The 22,435-nt window shown below is 40.8% G+C and overlaps 1 protein-coding gene across 1 annotated transcript; it reads left to right on the forward strand.

The window, feature by feature from the left end:
- Positions 1-292: 292 nt before the first annotated feature.
- Positions 293-22,360, forward strand: LOC118429598 (85/88 kDa calcium-independent phospholipase A2-like). Its single transcript, XM_035840145.1, has 18 exons — positions 293-418; positions 2,128-2,240; positions 2,780-2,913; positions 4,386-4,500; positions 5,446-5,546; positions 8,433-8,610; positions 10,778-10,965; positions 11,842-11,938; positions 12,488-12,670; positions 14,910-15,067; positions 16,263-16,381; positions 16,894-16,981; positions 17,486-17,649; positions 17,902-18,052; positions 18,663-18,796; positions 19,317-19,471; positions 20,304-20,471; positions 21,094-22,360. Exons 2-18 carry the CDS (start codon positions 2,154-2,156, stop codon positions 21,310-21,312), a joined length of 2,439 nt encoding a protein of 812 aa, XP_035696038.1. The 5' UTR covers positions 293-418; positions 2,128-2,153; the 3' UTR covers positions 21,313-22,360.
- Positions 22,361-22,435: the final 75 nt, after the last annotated feature.

Here is a 22,435-nt window from a genome sequence, read left to right on the forward strand (position 1 = left end):
CTCATAGAGCCCAAATTGCGAGTCTACTAATAATGACGTACATAGAATAAACCATCAAGCCAGGGGGGATATCTTCTCTTTAAAAATCAGTCTTTACTGTACTCAAAAAGGTGATATAAGATCCTAAGCCCGTCGACTAAGATAACATATTTGAAAAGTATTAGCAATTTATGAATAGAAGTCCTGAAAAAGATTTTTTTCCACGTTATACTAATAAGATTATCTGTCATTCATGTTGGTACGTCCTGCGGGCGGAAGTCACGAGGAAATCACGTGATTTCATTCACCTCGCTGCGCCTGACGGGAAACTTTCACCATCACTTCCGGGTATGTTGTCATGATATCATGATCTTGTTCATACGCATTTAGGACCGTTATATATTTTCAAATTCTTATGAACGAACTTTTCCTGAAAAGTGTAAGTATTTGATTGATTCGGTGGATGAGTGATATATTTCCAAGTGTTGTATTTTAGCAATTTGGCATAGGCAAATGGACCATTCATATAGTTATAATAATTTTTATGATGTGTATGAGTCATATTTGTCCCCATCATGATCTGCAAACCGTTAGTTTTTATTATGCAACTTAGATATCATTTTGACAGGTCCTTAGGGATTTAAAGGTACGGTAAAACAATTGGAATCTTTTGTAAGGTCAAATTATTAACAAACATGTAATGTTAGTACATTTCATTTGAAATTCATATGTCATAATCTTATTGATTTAACACGTGACATCAGTCAATAAGATTTTGGAAAATAATTTTTAAGGCTAACCATAACCCCCCAGTGTTCAACTATGTCATTATATATGTTGCTTGAGCCTCATTTGGTACTTTTTATTATCTTCCTAACACTTAGATGTCAAGAATATGATGTATAATAGTATACTTGATATCTTTCCATACATAAACCTACTGAAAAAAATTGAGTGCACAGCTAGCTCCAATTTTGGGTGCACCTGCAGCTGGGTGCACATGCACCCAGTATTTCGAGCCCTGCTCCTTGTTGAAACAACATCAATCTTTGTAGACAAAATGCCCTAGCTATGAAGTATGAACAGAAGTAAATATAATAATAATAATCATCTGGTGTATTTTGCCAGCCAGTAGGTACCCAAAGTACAATGTATGAGTAATAAGGCTGTTTAACGTGGTCGAGGGACCTCCTCGAGCACGGGACCCCGCTCCCGGAAGACGATTCCGTGGAAAACTTCATGAGGCTATAGCAATCCGGACGTCCTTGGTTGGTCGGACCGTCCCCCATCCAAGCACTATCCGGACCGCGCGTTGCTTAACTTCCGAGATCGAGGGATCGGGTGTACCAACGCGCCACGCGGCCGTAAGAATAGAACATGGTGTATTCCATATCTGACCCAAATATAAATATAATATAATTTAGTTAACAGTACTCGGTGCACATAGAATGAGTGCAATATACATGTATTAGAATGAAGCCTTCTGGGACCGCGTGGCACAGTGGCAGCATTTGTGGCTCGAGACCAAGAGGTTGCGGGTTCGAATCCAGCTGCTGTGTCACCGATCTTGTGCCCTTGGGAAAGGCACTTTACACAACTTTCCTCACTTAACTCAGGTGTAAATGAGTATCTAGCGGCCTTGTGTGGCTTGATGGGGCTATGTGGCCGAGACAGGCCTTAGGGGCATGTTCGGGCATGAGCGGCACCCGCCATGGCACATGAGTCGGGGGTAGGAGGAACCCCTTACATCCTTGGTCGGAAGTCCTCCTAGGAGACGGATACTCCGAACAACAAAGCTGCATCTGCTGGAGTCGCCTCACACGTTGCATACAGTGCCCCTGTGAGACTTAGTGCTCCAGTAGACGAGAGGGTGAAGAAGGAATTGCACACCCCTCCTTCACCATAAAAAAAAGTCATGTGCCGGTCAGGCAAACAGGCAAATAGCCTGTCTGCCTCCTCATCTGTCCAATCGACAGGAGAAACCAAAAAAAAGAAAAAAAAAGAATGAAGCCTTGTGTTGCAAGTAGAACTCCATGTGATACTGTAAGTCTAAGATTACCTGGATTGGAACACCCATGTCAAATTTATTGTTATTATAAATTACTGCACCCCAGTTATGATAAAATTGAATACCTTTTTGTATTTCAGGTGTGATACCAGCTGTCTCAGCCAACATGTCGTTCTTCAAAGATGCTGTGAAAGGGTTTGTCAGTAACCTGGTTAGCGACATGCCCCTGTTGGGAACCCCCTACTCTATCAGGGTATACACTGGATTTCATATCTATTTTGTACATAACGCTAGTTCACCTTTATCCATTATTATCTATATATCCGTTACTTTTAAAAACTAAGAAGTCTCTATATCTCTATATGCACTCAGGGTTGTGGCCAGCCTGAAACCATTTTCTCAGAATTTTCTGTCCCCTAATTTGAATCCTATCAGGCTACGAAGGCACAAGACATTGGGCCAAAGGCACAACGTTCATTAAGTGGTCTGGGGGCATGCTCCTGGAAAAATTTTGAAATCTAGACCCTCTGAAACACTCTTTGCTGCATTTTGAGGTGTACTATTTTCTGGTAGACTATTAGCTGTTAATCTGTTTTGATGAAAAATTACACAAGGGTTTTACTGTCTGACAGTTTTTGTATCTTTACAGACTTAGCATACAGATTTTTGTCTATCTCTGAGGACGGAATGGGCAATTTTTTTTCGTCCCCAGCACTGGCTACAACCCTGTATGCGAGTACAAACATGTCCTATAGTGTGCCAATAACACAACATTGTTATACAAACTTATAGGAGGTGGACACAAAGAACTATGCCAAATATGGTATCATGAAGAGAGAAGACTGTCTGACACTCTACAGAGACGAGAGGGGACAGAGTTTTGAGGCTGTACTACACAACACAGGGATGAGCGTACAGGCGTACAGGTACCATACATTTTTTTTATTTATTAATATTTTATATATTGCATACACAGTAAACCACCTCATGGTGTAACACACAATGTCAGGTTTGTACTGAAGAGTAGATTTAAGGTGCAATCACTCCAGGAAGTAGTCTTTTTGATAAGTGTGCTGGTTCTTCAACTTGAGGTGTGGCTCTCCTCAAACATGGAATATCGATTAACGTCCTATATCTATATATTGGGATAGGATTGAGTCAAGAATATCAGTTGAGTTAAGAATCTCTTCATCATTGATACACCGGTCCAGAAAAACTGGACCTGAAAAAATTCCGTGGACCGGATGTTGGACCGATTGGAAATTGAACTGATTATGCATTCGCACGTTTTCGGGGTTACCGGTCTAGGCAAATAACAAGAGCGAAGCAGAGTAGACTCTATAGTCATCTTTACCAACTTTTATAGTCAATCGTACAGAGGTAGTTAGCCCTGTAGGATTTTTAAAACACCAGTGGGAGTCGAATACTAGTACTACACAAAACAGATTTCTTTGTAGCAAAATGGACCATTATTTTGAGTATCGTCTAGGGCTGGGTATCGGTACAGCGTACCGGTACAAAACCGGTTTTTCTTATTGGACCGGTCCAGAAAAACCGGACCTGAAAAAATTAGGTGGACCGGATGTTGGACCGATTAGAAAATTAACATATCATTTTATCAGGCATTCACACGTTTTGGCGCTTGCAGTTGGAAGAAAATGACAAGAGTGAAGTAGAGTAGAGTTTATAGTAATTTCTACCAAGGTTTACAGTCAATCGCACAGGTGCAGTTAGCGTTGTAGTATTTTAAAACGCCAGTGTAAGTCTAATACCCAACCAAACAGATTTCTTGGTAGTGAAATGGACCATTGGTATGAGTCATACTGAATCAGGTCTAGGTTCAGGTCCGGACCTGGACCTGATCCTTTGGACCTGAACCGGACCTGGACCTGAATTTTCTGTACCGGTACCCAGCCCTAGTATCGTCCATTCACAAGTTTTCACATAATGAATCAGGTCCAGGTTCAGGTCCTGGACCTAATCCTCTGGACCTGAACTGGACCTGAACCTGAATTTTCTGTACTGGTACCCATCCTTATGTACCAGTACTTGTATTTCTTAAAGCTCTATATTCTTAGATTTCTAGTATCTCACAGAACACACCCTTTGTTATTGTTAACACGTGGCTGTTTCAATCTATGATGTTTTCAACAGAAAAGTATCTGTATTATTAAATGAATGCACAGATTATTCAGTTTGCCATTTAGATTTTGTCATTTTTAGGTACTCTATAGCAATTTGTGAATGCTTGTGAGTGCTACTTATTCTATGTCAGAGTTCCAGACTGTATAAACTATAATGTATGTACATTAGACTCCACCCAGCATCAGCATTGCTGTCTAGGATGGCATCTGTATTGATTTGTTGTTATTTTAATGAATATTGGTCTGTATTCCAGAGTATTCCGGCTGCCCACAGAGGAGGAGGGAATTAAAACATTCCAGCTGTACACCCAGAAACTCCTGCCCTTCTATCAGTATTCCAAGTCCATCTACTCTGTCACAAAACTACAGGTACAGTAAAAATGAACACCACATCATGGTATTAAGTTCAGTTCACCAGTTCAGCTGAAGTATTAAGCATTTGTGGGACCGCGTAGCGCAGTGGGACCATGTTCGGCTCGTGACCGAGAGGTTGCGGGTTCGAATCCAGCTGCCGTGTTACCGATCTTGTGCCCTTGGGAAAGCTAGGCACTTTACACGGCTTTCCTCACTTTACTCAGGTGAAAATGAGTACCTAGCTTCGGCTAGGGCCATCCCTCGGATAGGACGTTAAATGGAGGTCCTGTGTATGGGGAGAGCCACACCCCATGCATGTTTAAAAAAACGCCAGACGTGCCATGGTGCGGTGTGAGTGGTTCAAAACCTACAGTACCTTGGCCACACCTGGGGCAATTACTGTCGTATTGAGGTCACCTGAGTGACAGCTCGCTCCAGACCCTTGCAATTTAGCCCCGCCTATCATAAGCTCCTCGCAATTCACCTATTATAATACAATATATGATATCGGAGAGACTAACACATATTATTATACCCCTTCCCCAGTCCATGCAACCTGCTTTTGGGTATGGCCAATTGTTGATTTGCTTATATGGATGACATCTCTGGGTAGCTAATATGAACTTGAAAATGTGATACCCCATGCAGTGCAGTTAAAACAGCCTGCAGTACTCCAAGAAGTAGATAGATGGCACTTTAGAATGGCCAATTTGGTGCAGGACAACGGGTAGCTAGTTTTGCTGGTATTATCAAGAATGAATTGGCTATTCAATGTAAGAAAGTGTAAAGTAGTTCATTTTAATAGCTGGTTTGAACTGGCATTAGTATTTTTAATTTGCATACATCTCAAGACAATGAAAAACATCCCTAATATGATCAAAAAGGCCTGGGGATGCACCAACAATATTTTGACACTTTTGACATCCCTTTGTTGAAGTTAATTCAATCTCTTTTTTTCAGAACATGAATGACCTGGTACAGAAACACCCGTCTTGGTCGGCAGCACACCTGGCTGTACACCTGGGGATGATAGAATGTCTCAAACACAACGTTGTTGCAGGGTAAGGCCACACCAATTTAATTTCTTGGTTCACGGATTTTTTCATTAAAAAATATGGAGCGAGAGGGCGAAATAAAAATAAATATAAAAATTGTAAAATGGTTGGGGTAAAGGTAATGGCTAATCCAAAACATAAAGAAAAAAGTTTTCAGCTTGAAAAAAGTACAAAACAAGAGTTCGTAGACCTCAGGCCTGCATGAAATGTATTGGGTTTCTGTAGACCTATAATTGTGTATTTTTGCCTTTTTGTCTGTGGTACGTGGTTGGAAAAATGAGCTTTTTACTGTGTTGGTTGTGCACCATGCAAAAGTATGACTCTGAAATTCCATTTTCTGAATTTGTAAGTTTGGACAGGGATGAACATTACTTATTTTGGATTTCTTAAGTATGTAACCAACCACAGTACTTTGAAGTTGTTGAGACGCTACCTTTTTTTGTCTCAGATGGCCCATGCACATGTAGTTACTCTGTCACATGATATACTAATATCTTTCTATTTCAATGTACTGACCTAATGCAGCTGCTAAGTCTCCTTGGTTTGTGTTCTTCCAATGATATTCATTAAAGATTTATTTCTGGGGTGTTATTCACTTGACATCGGAATGTTACTCGCATAATTTGACCAATGATACTTTTATCTGTAGTTCCATAGACATTAGACAACATGAATAGTGGTAGCCCCCATGCAGCAGCAACAGTTAGTCCCCAGGGTGGTATGATATTTTCATTCAATCCATCCAACCCAAACCTAAATCTCCTGTAGTATCTAAGCCAAATTTAACAGCATAATTTACTATGAAAAATGTCCTTGTCAATCCCATTTATAGATGGCAAGCTGCTGGCAATGGAAGCTTTGAAAAGTTCAGAAGCTGTTGTAGTCAAAGCAAACACCCAGCAAACATCCCCACAAACCAATGAGCAGTTGCTTAGAAGGGGAATTTCATCATATATTTGCCGCGACAAAATGCAACAAACGATACTGAATTTAAAACAGAACCGAGCTAAGCCTCCACCACTTAACCCTGCCTGTACCATAGATTAAGCAGGCCCCAAAACCAAGCGAATATGACTAGCCCAAAACAACAAATTACCTGTATACAGTATGGAAATGGCATTACCAAAGAAACAAAAAGAAACACAGGACAAATCATACACATACCTTTCTCTTATGCCCACACTCTATACAGTTCTCCTCCACATTAGAAAATTGCATCTTCTTCTGTTTAAGTTCAAGTTCAACCATGATTGCCAACAGGGTAAAGGAACTTGTACCGGAACTTAAAACTCAGTACTACAAATGTATACAGCTCTAGAAACACCACAAAGAGTAATAAGCAAACTCCAATTATACCTGACCAACAGATATATAATCTGGCACACTCCCATCATCTGGCAAACTGTCAGTGCCACTAAGTAACCTGATACATTGAAGGTGGCCCAGGCCAGATGATGGTTCTACACCCAACCATAATCTGTTTTTAAAACCAAGCAGATATTGGGAGGATGCCCCAACCACACTAAAACAGGGTCAACCTATACAGTATCAAGTTCAAGCACTAGGAGGCCCAAAATCAAACCTGACCACCAGGACACCACAAACAACTCACGTACCAAATGGCAATACAATGGCACCTTGCGTTCCGGAGATACAGCGCACGCCCCGTGCCCGCACAAAAGGTAACCTAAAATGTCAAGTTCAAGCACCAAGGGCGCCAAAATCAAAATTGAGCATTATTCAGCCACCGCCGACACATGTGCCAAATATCATCGCGCCAGCACCAGCCGTTCAGAAGATATAACTCCGGAAACACCCCTCCCGGACACAAAATTCGACCTGCCGGGTCAAGTTCAAACGCGACAAGGCCCAAAGTCAATCCTAGGCAACAGGCAACAACCCCCCACCCATGCACCAAAAATCGTCGCAATCGCGCGTATCGTTCCGGACACACAGCGCCAAAAGTGCCCCAAAAACACCAAAAATGCCACCTTCAATGTCAAGGTCAAGCGCCAGGAGGCCCAAAATCACACCTGAGTGTCAGGCTACCACCCTCAACCCACGTACCAAAAATCGTCGTGCTCGCACCATCCGTTCACGAGATACAGCGCCCTACATCCCCGGCTACCGAAAAGTTTCCACCAGCATCAAAACCATACCTGCATACATGCAGGTAAACACTATTTTTGTACAGTAACAGCACCTGTACCCACACTTTAAGGAGCTTATAATATAAAGGCCAATTTGCTACACCAGAAAGTTGGTGAATGGTTTCATTAACGGTGAAAATTTGCTGAGTGGTGATTTTTATTTTTATTTTTTTTCCCAAAAAATAGGAGCGAGCGAATCCGTGAACCAAGAAATTAAATCGGTGTGGCCTAAGGTGTGACACAGCTTATAGTACTTTTGCAAAGGCTGTGTAAGGCTATCAGCAACCTTCGTATTTGTTGGGCACCAAAATGTCAATGAACTTCAAAATCTACAAATTATTGTGCATACAGTTTATTTTTGCCTGAAAATATACCCTGTTACATTGGGTTGGGGCTTAGTGTCATGTGTTACAGTTGCACTAAGGACACAAGCCATACTTTGGCCAAAAATGTCCTTTTAAGCTCACAAATTTGAGTACAGTGCACATGATTCTTATCTTTTTGTTTGTTTTGCATGACTGGTAAAAATGCTTTAGGCATAAGACATCGGTTTTTAGGCCGAATCAGGGCTCGAAATTCATTTTAGGATTAGGTGCACTGGTTCACCTAACCTAAAAAATTTGGTACACCAAAAGAATTTTGGGTGGCACAACACTTGTGCCTGCATGCCATGGATTCAAACCCAGAACCTTTAGATTCCAAGTGAAGAACCCTAACCAGAATACCACCTTGAATCTCACAGTGCCCTGAACATGGTGGAGGAGGAGAATGGCCGTACACCCCTGCACCTGGCCTGTCTGGCCGGGAACATCGCCTGTATCCGGGAACTCATGCACTGTAATGTACAGGTGGAGAAGGCAGACAGAGAGGGGAACACAGCATTTCACTTGGCTTCACAGTGCAACCCTGAAGCACTGGAGGTGAGGAATTGGAATCTTTTGTGTTTTCTTATGCCATGAAAATTTTGAATACAAAATCGTATTAACCATGGAGCTTGTTTTCCTTTATTTTTATTTTCATAATTCATCTTTTGTAGAATACTGAATAATTGTGATCTTTTTTGTACATTTTAAGTTACTGATAAACAATAACAAGTTGTGAAAAGTTAGCAGGAAGAAATTATTTATGATATTCATATCACGGTAACTATACCTGTCCATAGTGCTGAATGCCATCCATACACATGTTGGTAATCACATCTGTCCTTAATGCTGAACACCATCTACACAAAGGAAACACGCCTGTCCCTGGTGCTGAAGAACATCCACACAGAAGTAAACACACCTGTCTTGGGTGCTGAACACAATCCACACACAGGTAAACACACCTACCCTAAGTGCTGAACACCATCCACACACTGGAAAGCACACCTGTCCCTAGTACTGAAAACCATCTACAGTCAAACCTGTCTATAGCGGCCACTCAAGGGACCGGACAAATTTGGCCACTATAGACAGGTGGCCTCTGTATAGAGGTGGCAACTTGTAGATAAAATACCCAAGGGACCGACAAAAAGTGGCCACTATGGCCCTCTGTAGAGGTGGCCCCTAATACAGGTTTGACTGTACACACAGTCAAACATACCTGTCCCTGGTGCTGAACACCATCCACATGCAGGAAATCACATCTGTCCCTGGTGCTGAACACCATCCACACACAAGTAAACATTTCTGTGTCGAACACCACAACACAAAAGTAAGCACCTGTCCCTGGTGCTGAACACAACCTGTAGCTGGTACTGAACACAGGTAAACACACTTGTGCTGAACACCATCTACACACAGGCAAACACACCTGTTCCTGGTGCTGAACACCATCCACACATGTAGGTAAACACACCTTATCCCTTGTACTGAACACAGGCAAACACATCCGTCCCTAGTGCTGAACACCATCTAAAGACAGGTTAACATACCCGTCCCTGGTGCTGAACACAATACACAAGTGAACACATCTATCCCTGGTGCTAAATGGCATCCATACACAGGTAAACACATCTGTCCCTGATGCTGAACATCATCAACACACAGGTAAACACATCTATCCCTATATGCTGAACAACATTCACACAGAGGTAAACACACCTGTCTCTGGTGCTGAACACCATCCATACACAGATAAACATACCTGTCCCTGGTACTGAATACCATCTACACAGAAATAAACACATGTATCTCTTGAGCTGAACACCATCCACACAAGGTTAAACATGCCAGTCCCTGGTACTGAACAACAACCACACACAGGTAAACACATCTGTCTCTGGTGCTGAGCAACATCCACACACAAATAAACACATCTTTCCCTAGTCCTAAACACCATACACAGGTAAACCAGCTATCCCTGCCTGGTGCTGAACACAATCCACACACAGGTAAACATATCTGTCTCTGATGCTGAACACCATCCACACACAAAGAAACACATCTGTTCCATCATGTTCTAGATTCTGTGCTCTACACGAAGCCCTGCTGTGAGTGCCCTGAACCAAGCAGGAGAGTGTCCCTTCCATGTGGCCTGCAGATATAACCAGCCCAACTGTGTCCCTGGTGCTAAAGACCATCCACACACACATAAACACATCTGTCCCTGGTGCTGAACACCATCCGCACACAAATAAACACATCTGTCTCTGATGCTGAACACCATCCGCACACAACTAAACACATCTGTCCCACCATGACCTATAGATCCTGTGCTCCACTCGAAGCCCTGCTGTTAGTGCCCTGAACCAAGCTGGAGAGTCTCCCCTCCATGTGGCCTGCAGATATAACCAGCCCAAATGTGCCCCTGGTGCTGAACACCATTCACACACATATAAACACATCTATCTCTGGTGCTGAACACTATCTGCACACAAATAAACACATCTATCCCATCATGTTCTAGATCCTGTGCTCTACTCGAAGCCCTGCTTTGAGTGCCCTGAACCAAGCGGGAGAGTCTCCCCTCCATGTGGCCTGCAGATATAACCAGCCAAAGTGTGCCCCTGTGCTGAACACCATCCACACACAAATAAACACATCTCTCTCTGATGCTGAACACCATCTGCACACAACTAAACACATCTGTCCCGCCATGTTTTAGATCCTGTGCTCTACCCGAAGCCCTGCTGTGAGTGCCCTGAACCAAGCGGGAGAGTCCCCCCTCCATGTGGCCTGCAGATATAACCAGCCAAAGTGTGTGCAGATCTTACTGAACGTTGGAGCTAATGTCTTACTCATGGGAGCCAAGGGATACCCCATACACAGTGCTATGGAAGCCAACAGCATGGAGTAAGTATAGTTGGTAATATGGGTGCATTTTTTGACCACTAAAGTATATCTAACTTTGGACATAAGAATATCTAACGTTGCTTAAACTTATCCCTACTGCCTGGTCCTGTTACTGACACCAATTTTGTTCTAGATCGCTTGCTCAGCATGTAATGCAATTAAGTACAATATGTATGTTTTATTGTTTGAATTTCAGGAATATTTTATCTACTGATGTAAATGATACCATTTGTTACCCTATAGTGTACAAAAATAAATAGATAAATAAATAGATATTATATTGGTGCACCTAAGAAGAAAAAAAAGGTGCACTGATCCAATTTTTGGTGTACGTAGGTGCACTTTTACCCATTATTTTGAGCCCTGCATATTAAGAACTGATGAGGAAAAGTAATTTTCCTGTCTCTTCTGCGGAATTTAAATGAGAAGAAAAGAAAACTTTATTAGGATAGGCAAGATCTGCCACAATAGCTTAATATGTACATACATGTATGTTTATTCAGGCTTTTAACCAGGCATGCGTCAACGCGTCATCTGGACGCGCTTTTCTTAGAATAACAAGAAATTTGATGCCCCTGGACGCCCTTACACTGGGCAGAAAATCGTCTGACAATCATGAAATTCTGATTGACCAGGGATGCTAGCAGGTCATTTGTGGTCACAGTCTTCTACTGTGATCTCTGGAACAGTATTTTTGCCTCTTGGGATACCTTAGAATGCACTTTTTAAACTTTGAATCATCAAAAACTCTGCACCGTGGAAGGTGGATGCCCCCAGACCCCCCTACAATAGTCACTTACCACGACTCACCAATACGTTTTGACTCCCTATTATAAAATCCTAGCTAAAAGCCTGTGTCTACTCCACCTGTGACAGGTGTTTGGAGCTATTGTTGGAGCGAGATCCTCGGCAGGTGCACACAGTAGACCCCCAGTCAGGTCTGACTGCTCTACACTGGGCCAAAACACCTGAGGTACGGACAAACATTTTCCTTTTCTAAATTTACTGTACAGTAGATGACATTGTGTGGTTTGGCAACACCTCAAGGGCTGAGCCTTTACCAGAGGTAGTTGTGTTTCATTCCTTAAGATGACCTAGACACATTACTATGTTAAATGTATTACATGCTTGGTCAAGTGGAGGTTTGTCTTGGCCTTTCGCGTACATACATGTAGTACTTTCAGAACATGATTTAGCTTAATTTAAGTTTTAGACTATCCTTCCTTTCCATTACCTTAATATACATACATAAAAACATATTTCAGTTAACATTATTGTCTTTGATATGGTGTCCATTTATGATTACATTCATGAACGGAGGTATCTATACTGTATAGTTTGAAATTCCTGTATGTCGGACATGTGTGTTTTTACATGTGTACATGTACCTAGTAGTAACAATTTGAACTGAAAAGTATGCAGAAATTTTCAATACTTTTCAGTTCAAATTGTAACTACTACCATTTCAAAAGAAAAAGAATATTTGCAGCAAAATATATTTAAAGCTAATACTTTTTCTTAGTGCATCCAACTCCTACTGAGTAAAGGAGCCAGACTTGAAGCGGTCAGTACGTCTGGCCTGACACCGCTACACTACATGGTCAAGGAGAAACTCTTCACCTGCGTCCTGGCCATCATGATAGCGAACGCTGAGGTCAATGTCAAGGATCAGGAGGGGAACACCCCCCTGCACCTGGCTGTTCAGGTATGTTGTCTTCCCCATGGGGGTTACACTGACTGGTGCCCTTTTTATTGATAGACTAAGTGTTATAGTCATCAGTTTGTGAAGTCAGATTTTAGATATGCGAAAGAATTTCCTGCCATTTTCCTTTAAAAATTAAACAGTTAATTAGTTTTACTCAAATGTATTGATGTCTGTCTAATTTTGTACTGTAAGATATTTTTGCTTCTGAATTAGACTATTGAGTTCTGAGCTGTCGATATCAAAGGTGAAAACTGTTATATATGCATGCTATATATGCATAAAGATTTAGTTCAGTGTTATCTCTGTTGATTTATCTTTGGAAAATTCTTCAACTATGGAAAGAGACTTGAACACTTTTAAAAACTGTTGAGGAAGTTTGCCCCAGGGCTTTAGCCAGCTCGAATTTTTTTTCCGTCAGCCAATTACAATCGTCGCGAAAACCGCGAAAATTTATTAGAAGGACTGAACTGAGACCTTTAAAAACGGGTTTTAATGAGATTATCGTAAATGCGAAAGGGCGCCGACACACATTGTCAACAATCATAACAATAGCAAAACAAACAGTGTGTGGCTTTTTCGGCCGTGGACAGCGTCCCCAAGCCGACTGTAGCTTCAACCAAGGATTTTTGTCCGTCAAGGTTGACAGATCGGTTTAAAAATTTTTCCGTCAGACGCAGCACATTTCCGTCAATTGACGGAAAAACGGACGCTTGCTAGAGCCCTGGTTTGCCCCATGCTTGCTATAAAGATAAGTTTTCCAAGGACACAGCACACACCAATTGTGTCTGTTGCGTGTATATGTCTGTAGTTTGTTTTGCTGTCTGCAGAAATTATAATTACACTGTCTCTCCGAGATATTGCCATTCATGAACTTCAAGTTGAATGTCTAAAATAATGATGGTGTTGCATGCACATTACACAAACTATGAAACAAAATTGAAAGAATTTTCTGTATGTCTGAATGGATGTTTTGAAAACCTTTTTCTGGTGTGTACCCTTTTTTCTGCTTTGTGCAACATGTTAGCAGACCCTACTTGACAAGAAGACAACTGAGAAAGTAAGCTCCTGCTGCTTACATCCCCCCCCCCCCTTTCACTTTTTCCCCTAACCTTGTCCTCAAATCCCTTTAAGAAAACCTGTAGGCAAAGTCTCAAATTGTTAAAAAGATTAGGACATCGTAGCACTTTGAGTTGTGCTTTTAGTCATTTTATAATGAATTATGTTAGCCATTGATATTCATCCATTGAAGTGTGATACTATTTTTCTGTTCACAAATGTAATTGAATATATAGAAAACCCATTATGATATACAATGTAGTAAGACTAATGGTATATATCCTTAACAATACTGATTCAGAATGTCCTGAAATCAAACCAGTAGCAAATGATGATGATGACTTAGACTGTAAAAATTGACAATTATCGATAGGTCTGTAACAAAGCTGATAATAATATAGTGCCTAAACATTTATGCTACCTATTTTTCTCTGTTTTTGTGAGTTTTCTTAGCAGCTTTACAGATAGCTAATAATTTCTTATGCCACAATTTGTCCATTCTGTCAAGGAAACACCTGAGGATGTGAGTTTAATTCAATGGAACGTTTCTTGAGGAAAATGAACATGCACACGTGCACACAACAAAAACACTGTTTGCTCGCATAATCTCATGCACTTTACTTGTTTTGTCATTTATTACTGGTTCTATACTGTAAATGCATTCAAGTTTGTAGTGTTTTTATGATCAAGGTTTTCGCGATGACCAGCTCTTTACCACAAACTCAAAACCATCGCAAAAATATTTGTCCCTTAGTAGCTCCTGTAACCTTGACGAGTTGCTAGTAGTTGGTGTCCAATTGTGCAAACTTGAATGCATTTACGGTATTAGAGGAACTTGGCTTGCAACTGTCTTTTGAAAATTGCAGCAAGATGTCTGCTTGAATCTTTCTGTTTTTTAGTCGTTTGAGATAACCAATTGGTGGCATTGTGAATTTGGGGACCACAAAAATGTTCCTATCTTCACATTATAGCCACGAAAAAGATATTAACTTATGACCTTGCATGTTTTTCAAGGTCAATCATTAGCATGACCCTGCACCTATAGGTTATAGCATCACATGTAAGAAGCCATGCCAATGGACCTGCACTGTTAGGAGAATTTAGATTTTAATCTGAATGGAAATGAATGCCCTTACCATAGCAAATTTATCTGTTACAAGACATTTTCCTTTCTTTATTCAAGGTTGAGAGCGTTGACATTATTCGAGTCTTGGTCGTGTTTGGCGCCAATCTTAACGCCAAGAACAACAAGGGCGAGACTCCGCGACACATGGCCGCCCAAAGTGCCACTGGCAACAAGGACATCCTTGTGGGCATGCTACACATGGTGGGGGCTGAGAGGTGAGTGTATCTGTATTTTGTATTATTGCATGTGTTGAAGTGCCTCACGGTGTAAGACACTGGTACTGCATCTAGAGAGTAGAGAGCTACTGATTTTACCAGTGGGATTCAGCACCAGGTCACAGTAACTGCTGTAAATTTAAAGAATGCTGTTCTTTTATTCTGGACGCATATGTTTTGAAGTGCCTCACAGTGTAAGACACTGGTACTGCACCTAGAGTGTCTAGCGGGAGTCTTCAGAGGAATTCAGCACCAGGGACAGAACTGTTGCAAATTTTAAGAATGATATTCTTTTGTTCTGGATGTATTATCATATACTTGTTGAAGTGCCTCACAGTGTAAGATACTGGTACTGCACTTAGAGTGTAAAGCTACAAACGTCAGCAGTGGAATTCAGCACCAAGGACAGTAACTGCTACAAATTTAAAGAATGCTATAATTTGTTTTTAAAAAAGAAGTGCCTCACAGTGTAAGACGCTGGTACTGTACCTTGAGTGTCTAGCAGTAGTCTTCAGTGGAATTCAGCACCAGGGACAGTGATCATTTTAAATTTATAGAATGATATTCTTTTGTTCTGGATGTATTATCACATACTTGTTGAAGTACCCCACAGTGTAAGATACTTGTACAGCAGTCTTCAGTCACTGTGAAATTCAGCACCACGGACAGTACCCACTGTAAATTTAAAGAATGATATTCTTTTATTCTGGATGCATCATTGCATATGTATTGACGCACCTCACAGTGTGAGAAACTGGTACTACAGTTAGAGTGTCAAGCTACAAACTTTAGTAGTGGAATTCAAGCACCAGAGATAACAACTGCTACAAATTTAAAGAATGCCATTCTTTTATTCTGGATTCATTATTGCAAATGTGTTGAAAATGCTGGTACTGCACTTCAAGCTGTAGACTTAAGCATTGGAATTCAGCACCTGGGATAGAAACTGCTGTAAATCTAAAGCACACATTCTTTGATTCTGGATGCATTGTTGCTTATGTGTTGAAGTGCCTCACAGTGTAAGACACTCGTACTGCACTTCAACCTGTAGAGTCTAGCAGTGGAATTCAGCACCTGGGACAGAAACTGTTGTAAAGTTTAAAGAATGATTGCATAAATTTAAGTTATGTTGCTGTACAGCCACTCAGTGATTGCTACTTCTGATGGAATTTTTACGATTCTCCATTTGTTATAGATGTGAGGCCAACATGACTGGATGCAAAGATGGCTGCCAGTACGGACAGGGATTTGATGGACTGCCTTCTCCTGTCGCTGCTGCCTTGGAGAAAACACACAACCGAAGTAAGCGAGCCCGTAAGCTGAACCGTTAGTTTGTTAATTGGGTGACAGAAGCTGGTCTTAAAGGTGGTCTTATGGTTAAGGTTGTTGACATAGAATCAAGTTTTGGGGTCCATATTAGGGGTGGATATTATCGGAATCAGGTCCAGGTTCAGGTCCGGACCTGAACCTGATCCTCTGGCCCTGAATTTTCTGTACTGGTACACACCCCTAGTTCATATCCCTAGCAATGTTGCTTTTCCTTGGAAAACTTTACACCTTTTCTTCACTTGACTTAGGTAAAAATGAGTACTTTGGTTAGGATGGGATGTAAATGTTTGAAGAGAGTCACTTCTGGAGGAAATTTACCAGTTATGCAGAAAAAAAAGAGAGAAAAGCAAAAAATTGAATAACAGCCAGGAATTTCTGGTACACAATGTATGTAACGTGTTACATTTATATATATTATCATTTTTAACAATTTGAATGATTGATGTGTACAAGTTTTATTTCCAAAGAATCTGACAGCATTTTTGTAATTCCAACAGGTATGGATGACATCCTCTCCCTGGCTGTGGGAGCATCTGCTATTGCTGCTGGGTATGACCAAATGGACGGACCAACAACTCCTTCTAAGTGAGGACATTTCATGATGAAATTAATGGTTACACCCCTATGATTTGACACCCCTATGCTCTGACACCTTGTAACCCTGGTGTCAGAAACTGTCAGAAGCTGGGATGCTGGGGTGTGCCAGATGGTTGGAACATAGAAACATAGCTTTACCCTGGATTTAATTGGAAATCTTTTGAACAGATACCATATGGCATAACACTGCATGATAATCTTATTTCTTTTCTTACTGATGACTATGTTAGATTGACATGCTAGATCAACCACTTGCCCCCCCCCCCCCTGCACATTGTATTTGTAGAGAATTCAAATAAAGATTGACTTCAATAAATGAATTTTTTTAAATATGTGCTTAGAAAGCAATAGATTTTTTTTTTATTTGTGTTAGGTTTACCTCATGCAAAGGCTTGTTACATTCATCACTATTGAATAACTTTTCTTGGGGTACCAAAATGAATGACAATGTAATCAGAATTTGAATTTAATGAGTTTTCCACCTAATTCCAGGTATGACAAAGTGCTATGTCTGGATGGAGGTGGGATTCGCGGTCTGGTTCTCACACAGCTTCTCGTGGCCATCGAACAGTTTACCGGACATTCCATACTGGATCTGTTTGATTGGATCGGAGGGACGAGTACAGGAGGCATCCTCGCACTGGCCATTGTGCATGGTGAGATTTACTTAAAAGTTTGTCATATCCTGCAGTTCCTTAAGATGTTGCTAACTTAAAAGGAACGTACATTGTACCATGTCAGTCAAGAAAGTTTTGATCTCATAATAAATACATTGTATAGTATGTAAAAAAAATACAGTTTGTGTATTAAACATTTTCAAGGTAAATTTCAGCTTCTCTCCAGAAAATTTTAAATCTCACCAATTACATTATCTTGTATTAATTATACAAGATAATTATTATTACCAGGGAAGACAGCTAGATATTGCCGGTGTCTCTACTTCCGGCTGAAGAACGAAGTGTTCAAAGGGTCACGTCCGTACAGCTCCGATGCCTTGGAGGGGTTCCTGAAGGAAGAGTACGGAGAGAACACCAAAATGACCGATGTCACTCATCCCAAGTAAGAGTTTCAGTTAAATTGTACTGCAAAACAAAACAGGTTGAAGATTATTTACATTGTCACAGTCCCAGTTGTCACCTTCATGAAAAATGGACTAGCTTTTTTGGGTGTGTCTGTGTTATCATTGTGTTTCTGGATAGTTGTATTCAGCATAGCAACAGCTGGATGTCTTATGATGATATTTGGTATGTAGCTAGGTCTTTAAAAGATTAAGGTCAAGGTTTGTCAAGCTTTGGCCCCCCGGTGTTTGACCTTGGTACTGCAGCAGAACCTCTGATTTTGTATCTTTTGTCCTGGACCTGCTAGTTTTTTTATGACCGCTAATACATCAGTTGCCACTGTTGTTCAAAATTGAAAACATTTGTTGTAATTGTACTATTAATAGCATTTTCTTTCAACCAGTATGTTGTTATATTCATTATGTGGTTACCTTGCTTCCAGGTACCTTTAAAGCGTAGCCTGGAATGAACTGTTTTGAATTTGTAAAGAAAATATGGTGTCTATCATATAACGTTTTTAGACATGCTCTGCACAGAAAGTTTTAAGGTTTTCTTACCTCCTTCATGGAAGTTTTAACTATGATACCAATCTTGTGCTTTCTGCATTTCAGGGTGGTTGTGACCGGTGTGATGGGTGACAGAAACCCTGCATGTCTACACCTCTTCAGGAACTACAACCCACCCGACCTGCCCAAGCATCCCGAAAACACAAAATGTATTTTCCAACCTGTCACCCTACCATCAGGTAAGACAAGTACTGAGCATTGGTCTTCTGAGTGTTTTGGTTTGGTCCCAGGATAAGGCATGTGGGCTTCTTGCTTGGGCTGTTGACTTAGAACCTTTAGATAAACTTTTAAGGGTTTGGGTTCTAATACTTGGCAAGGTGCAATGTTGCACCCTCGGGAAGGCACTTAACTTCAGATTCCATTTTCTCACTGAAACATAATGGAAATAAGTACCCCTATAGAGTCTAGGACATCTAGGTGAAGATATGTCCTCTAAGATTAGAGGTAAAGCTGAAGGCCCTATGTTTGATCAACACCTCAAACTTGTTTAACTAAAGGAGCTCACTACACTTGTCTAAGAGACTAAAGGCATTCTTTGTGATATGAATGGATTTAAATTTTAAAGTCCAGTCTTACAATTATGTAATATACTGTTGTACTGGTGCCTGAATGAAGTTTATTATACCAGTTATGTAAAACAAAAATATGCAAGTGCACCTGTTTCCCCTAAATCTCGTATATACCTTTAATGTTTAACAGAGCAACTTGTGTGGCGGGCTGCTCGCTCCAGCGGTGCCGCACCGTCCTACTTCCGACCAATGGGGCGCTTCCTAGACGGAGGTCTGATCGCCAACAACCCAACCCTGGATGTTCTGACAGAGATTCATGAATACAACACCAGCCTCAGACTCAAGGTACTTCATCTGAAGATCTTTTTATGCATATTCTTTTTATTGACAAATGTAAGTTGATGTTGTAATGTACAGTTATTTTAATTTAAAAAGCAAAGTTTGTAGTGCCTAGTGGTACATAGGACAGCAAGTTTCCTTTCCAACAGCTGTTTCAGTAGTAGGTTACAATCCAATTTTTCACTGGGAGCTGAGAGGCTGCTAGCCCTTCCCCTTTAACATACTTGGGGCCCCTCCTTGGACATGGGGAGCCCCATTTTACACCCCTTTCAAATGACTGTGCGGCCCACACCGAGCAAAAATGACATGTCCTGACTTGAACTTGGGTCTTTCAGAAAGAATTATGCAACTATGCAACATTATGTTATGGTCACAATCTTAAAAGGGGGCATGATCAGACTATTTTTTGGGCATGGCCAGGCCCCCCAATTATTTGAAACTGTAGCTAAAATCAATATACTTGTAGGATTCAATGTTGCAACTCTTAGAATGGATGACGTTGCTTTCACAATGTATTGTAAGTTGTATTTTGGAGACTTTGGGTGGGGTTTGTTCCTAGACCCTGTATGACATCCATACCTGCCATGGGATTGGCCAATCAACGTCAAACAGGACGTTAGTGCCCATTTGAACTTGCAGCGTTTTGATGGTTTGAACATTTGAAATAAACTTCTGAATCAGTTAGGTCTAAGAAATTGCATCCGAAGTGTCAAGGCATGTTTTTCCGTTGTCTGCATGATATGTCTCTTAAAAGTGTTCACTAATTACCGCAACAACCCAAACAATAGGGACATTCTACCATCATACGATTTACCTACATGCTGCTCCTCATTCCCAGGGTACACCTGAAGAGGCAAGGAAGCTGGCCGTGATGGTTTCCCTGGGGACAGGCCGGGTGCCCACGGTGGAGGTGAAGTCTGTCGACTTCTTCCGTCCCAGTGGAGTCTTCGAGGCTGCCAGGTCTCTGATGGGTCTCAAGGAGCTGGGCAAGATGTTCGTTGACTTGGTATGTCATCCTCCTTGATAAAGAGAATTATTTTCTGAGTGAGAAGAGAAGAAAAAGTCTTTGAGGCGGTAAAAGTTTTTCTCAGACCAAGTTGTTCATTCTTGTAGTTTTTGTCTAAAAACTTGAAAAAAATATCTTCTTGTGACAAGAATGATACAGAGTTGATCTCTTAAGCTACAGCTTCAAACATATAAATGTTCCTTAGACAAAGCTGAAGAAAATTCTATATTTTATGTCCCATGATGACATTTATGACTTTTCCAAGCTTTCCACTTTGACAACACTTTGACTTTTCCTCAGACGAAGCATTCTTACTGTAACAGACTATAACTCAAGATAAATTTTCTGGTGACAAGAACAAAACAGAATTTATCTCCACTTACAACTTCAAACATATAAATGTTCCTTAGACAGAGAAAATTTTCATTTTTTTTTATGTCCCAACATTCTACAGGCCACTGACTTTTCCTCAGACCAAGCATTCTTACTGTAACAATTTTGGACTAAAACTCAAGATAAATTTTCTGGTGACAAGAATGATACTGTAAGTGTAACAGAATTTATCTCTGCTTACAACTCCAAACATATAACACAAAAAAAAATACTTTTCAACTTTCTGCAGGCCACAGACTCAGACGGGCGCATGGTGGACCGCTCCCGTGCGTGGTGCGAGATGATTGGCCTCCCGTTCTTCCGGTTCAACCCCCCTCTGTCGGACGAGCTACAGCTGGATGAGACAAGTGACGAGCACCTCATAAAGATGCTGTGGGACACCCAGGTCTACATCCTCCAGAAAAAGGACCGCTTCGAAAAACTGGCTAAGATACTGTTAGAGCACTGATGCATGTTCCGAACTGGTGATTGGTACTGCAATGGTTGCAGAAAGAAAGGGGGAAATATTTGTGGGGATTTAAGAAAAAGGAGAGTTCTCAAACCTACTTTTTCTTTCATCCCACTCATTGTTCAGGAGTCCATTTTCAACTTGTTATTTTTCATTACTTAATTTCTTATTTTATAATAGCAGATATTATAGTGATAAAATTCACTTTATATTCATATTAAAGTGATAAAAATCACTTTCATGCCATGAAGTTATGATTTTTTTTCCCAATGGGGTGGACTTTTGTTCGTCGTATAGCAAGCAAATTTTCATCTTAGGACAAAGGGATTGGTTTTAGAATTAGAGACAGTCCTGCAGTTTTGCAGTTTCAAAGGAGTACAGTCAGACAGAAAATAGTCAAGCAAAACATTTTGCACTGGCTTTAAGTTTGTAGTGAAAAAGTCACCTGTCCAGGATCATAAAACCACCACAAAATTTTCCCCTTTTTTACAGCCATCATCCATCTTGAGTGTTGGTATCATTCTGAGTGATAAAATGTCACACTTATTGTGCAATAGTAGTGCAAGTATCGAATAAGTCACACCAAGACTGTTATGTAATGTCCTTGGTCACACTTGTAGCAGTAGGCTACTTTTCTTTCGTTTAGATATAATAGATTGAATTATTGTGAATAATAGTCTTGTAGATTTGACATTGAAAATTTGTTGCCAAAATGTTATGTGGAAACTTTAGTATTGAGACTATGTCACTGGCTATGTTGGTCTCTGGAGCTGTGGTTTGAAACAGAATTACTCAGTTCGTCTGTTTGAACGTAACGTACAACATATTCCTCTACAGTAACAGTATGGCACTGCAGTGAACATGTGTAGAACACGTAATGTAACTAGAGAACGGATGCAAAAATGAATGCCTGTGCTGCTAGCTTATTGTCAATGTGTCACTTTAGTAATTTTGAAGAAAAGCTCACCTATAGTCAGTGCCAAGAATCAAGGCAAAGCCTCTGTTGCAAGTCTTCTAGGAGCACTGGGGTGATTAATTTTGGGGGTGTAGACTGTAGTACTGATTCATGATTTTCAGCGTATGGGTCAGGTCACCTAAGTGGTCTAAAGGCAAAGTGATTGAT

The sequence above is a fragment of the Branchiostoma floridae genome, chromosome 13 (genome assembly GCF_000003815.2).
Source record: "Branchiostoma floridae strain S238N-H82 chromosome 13, Bfl_VNyyK, whole genome shotgun sequence".
Classification (NCBI taxonomy): Eukaryota; Metazoa; Chordata; class Leptocardii; order Amphioxiformes; family Branchiostomatidae; genus Branchiostoma; species Branchiostoma floridae.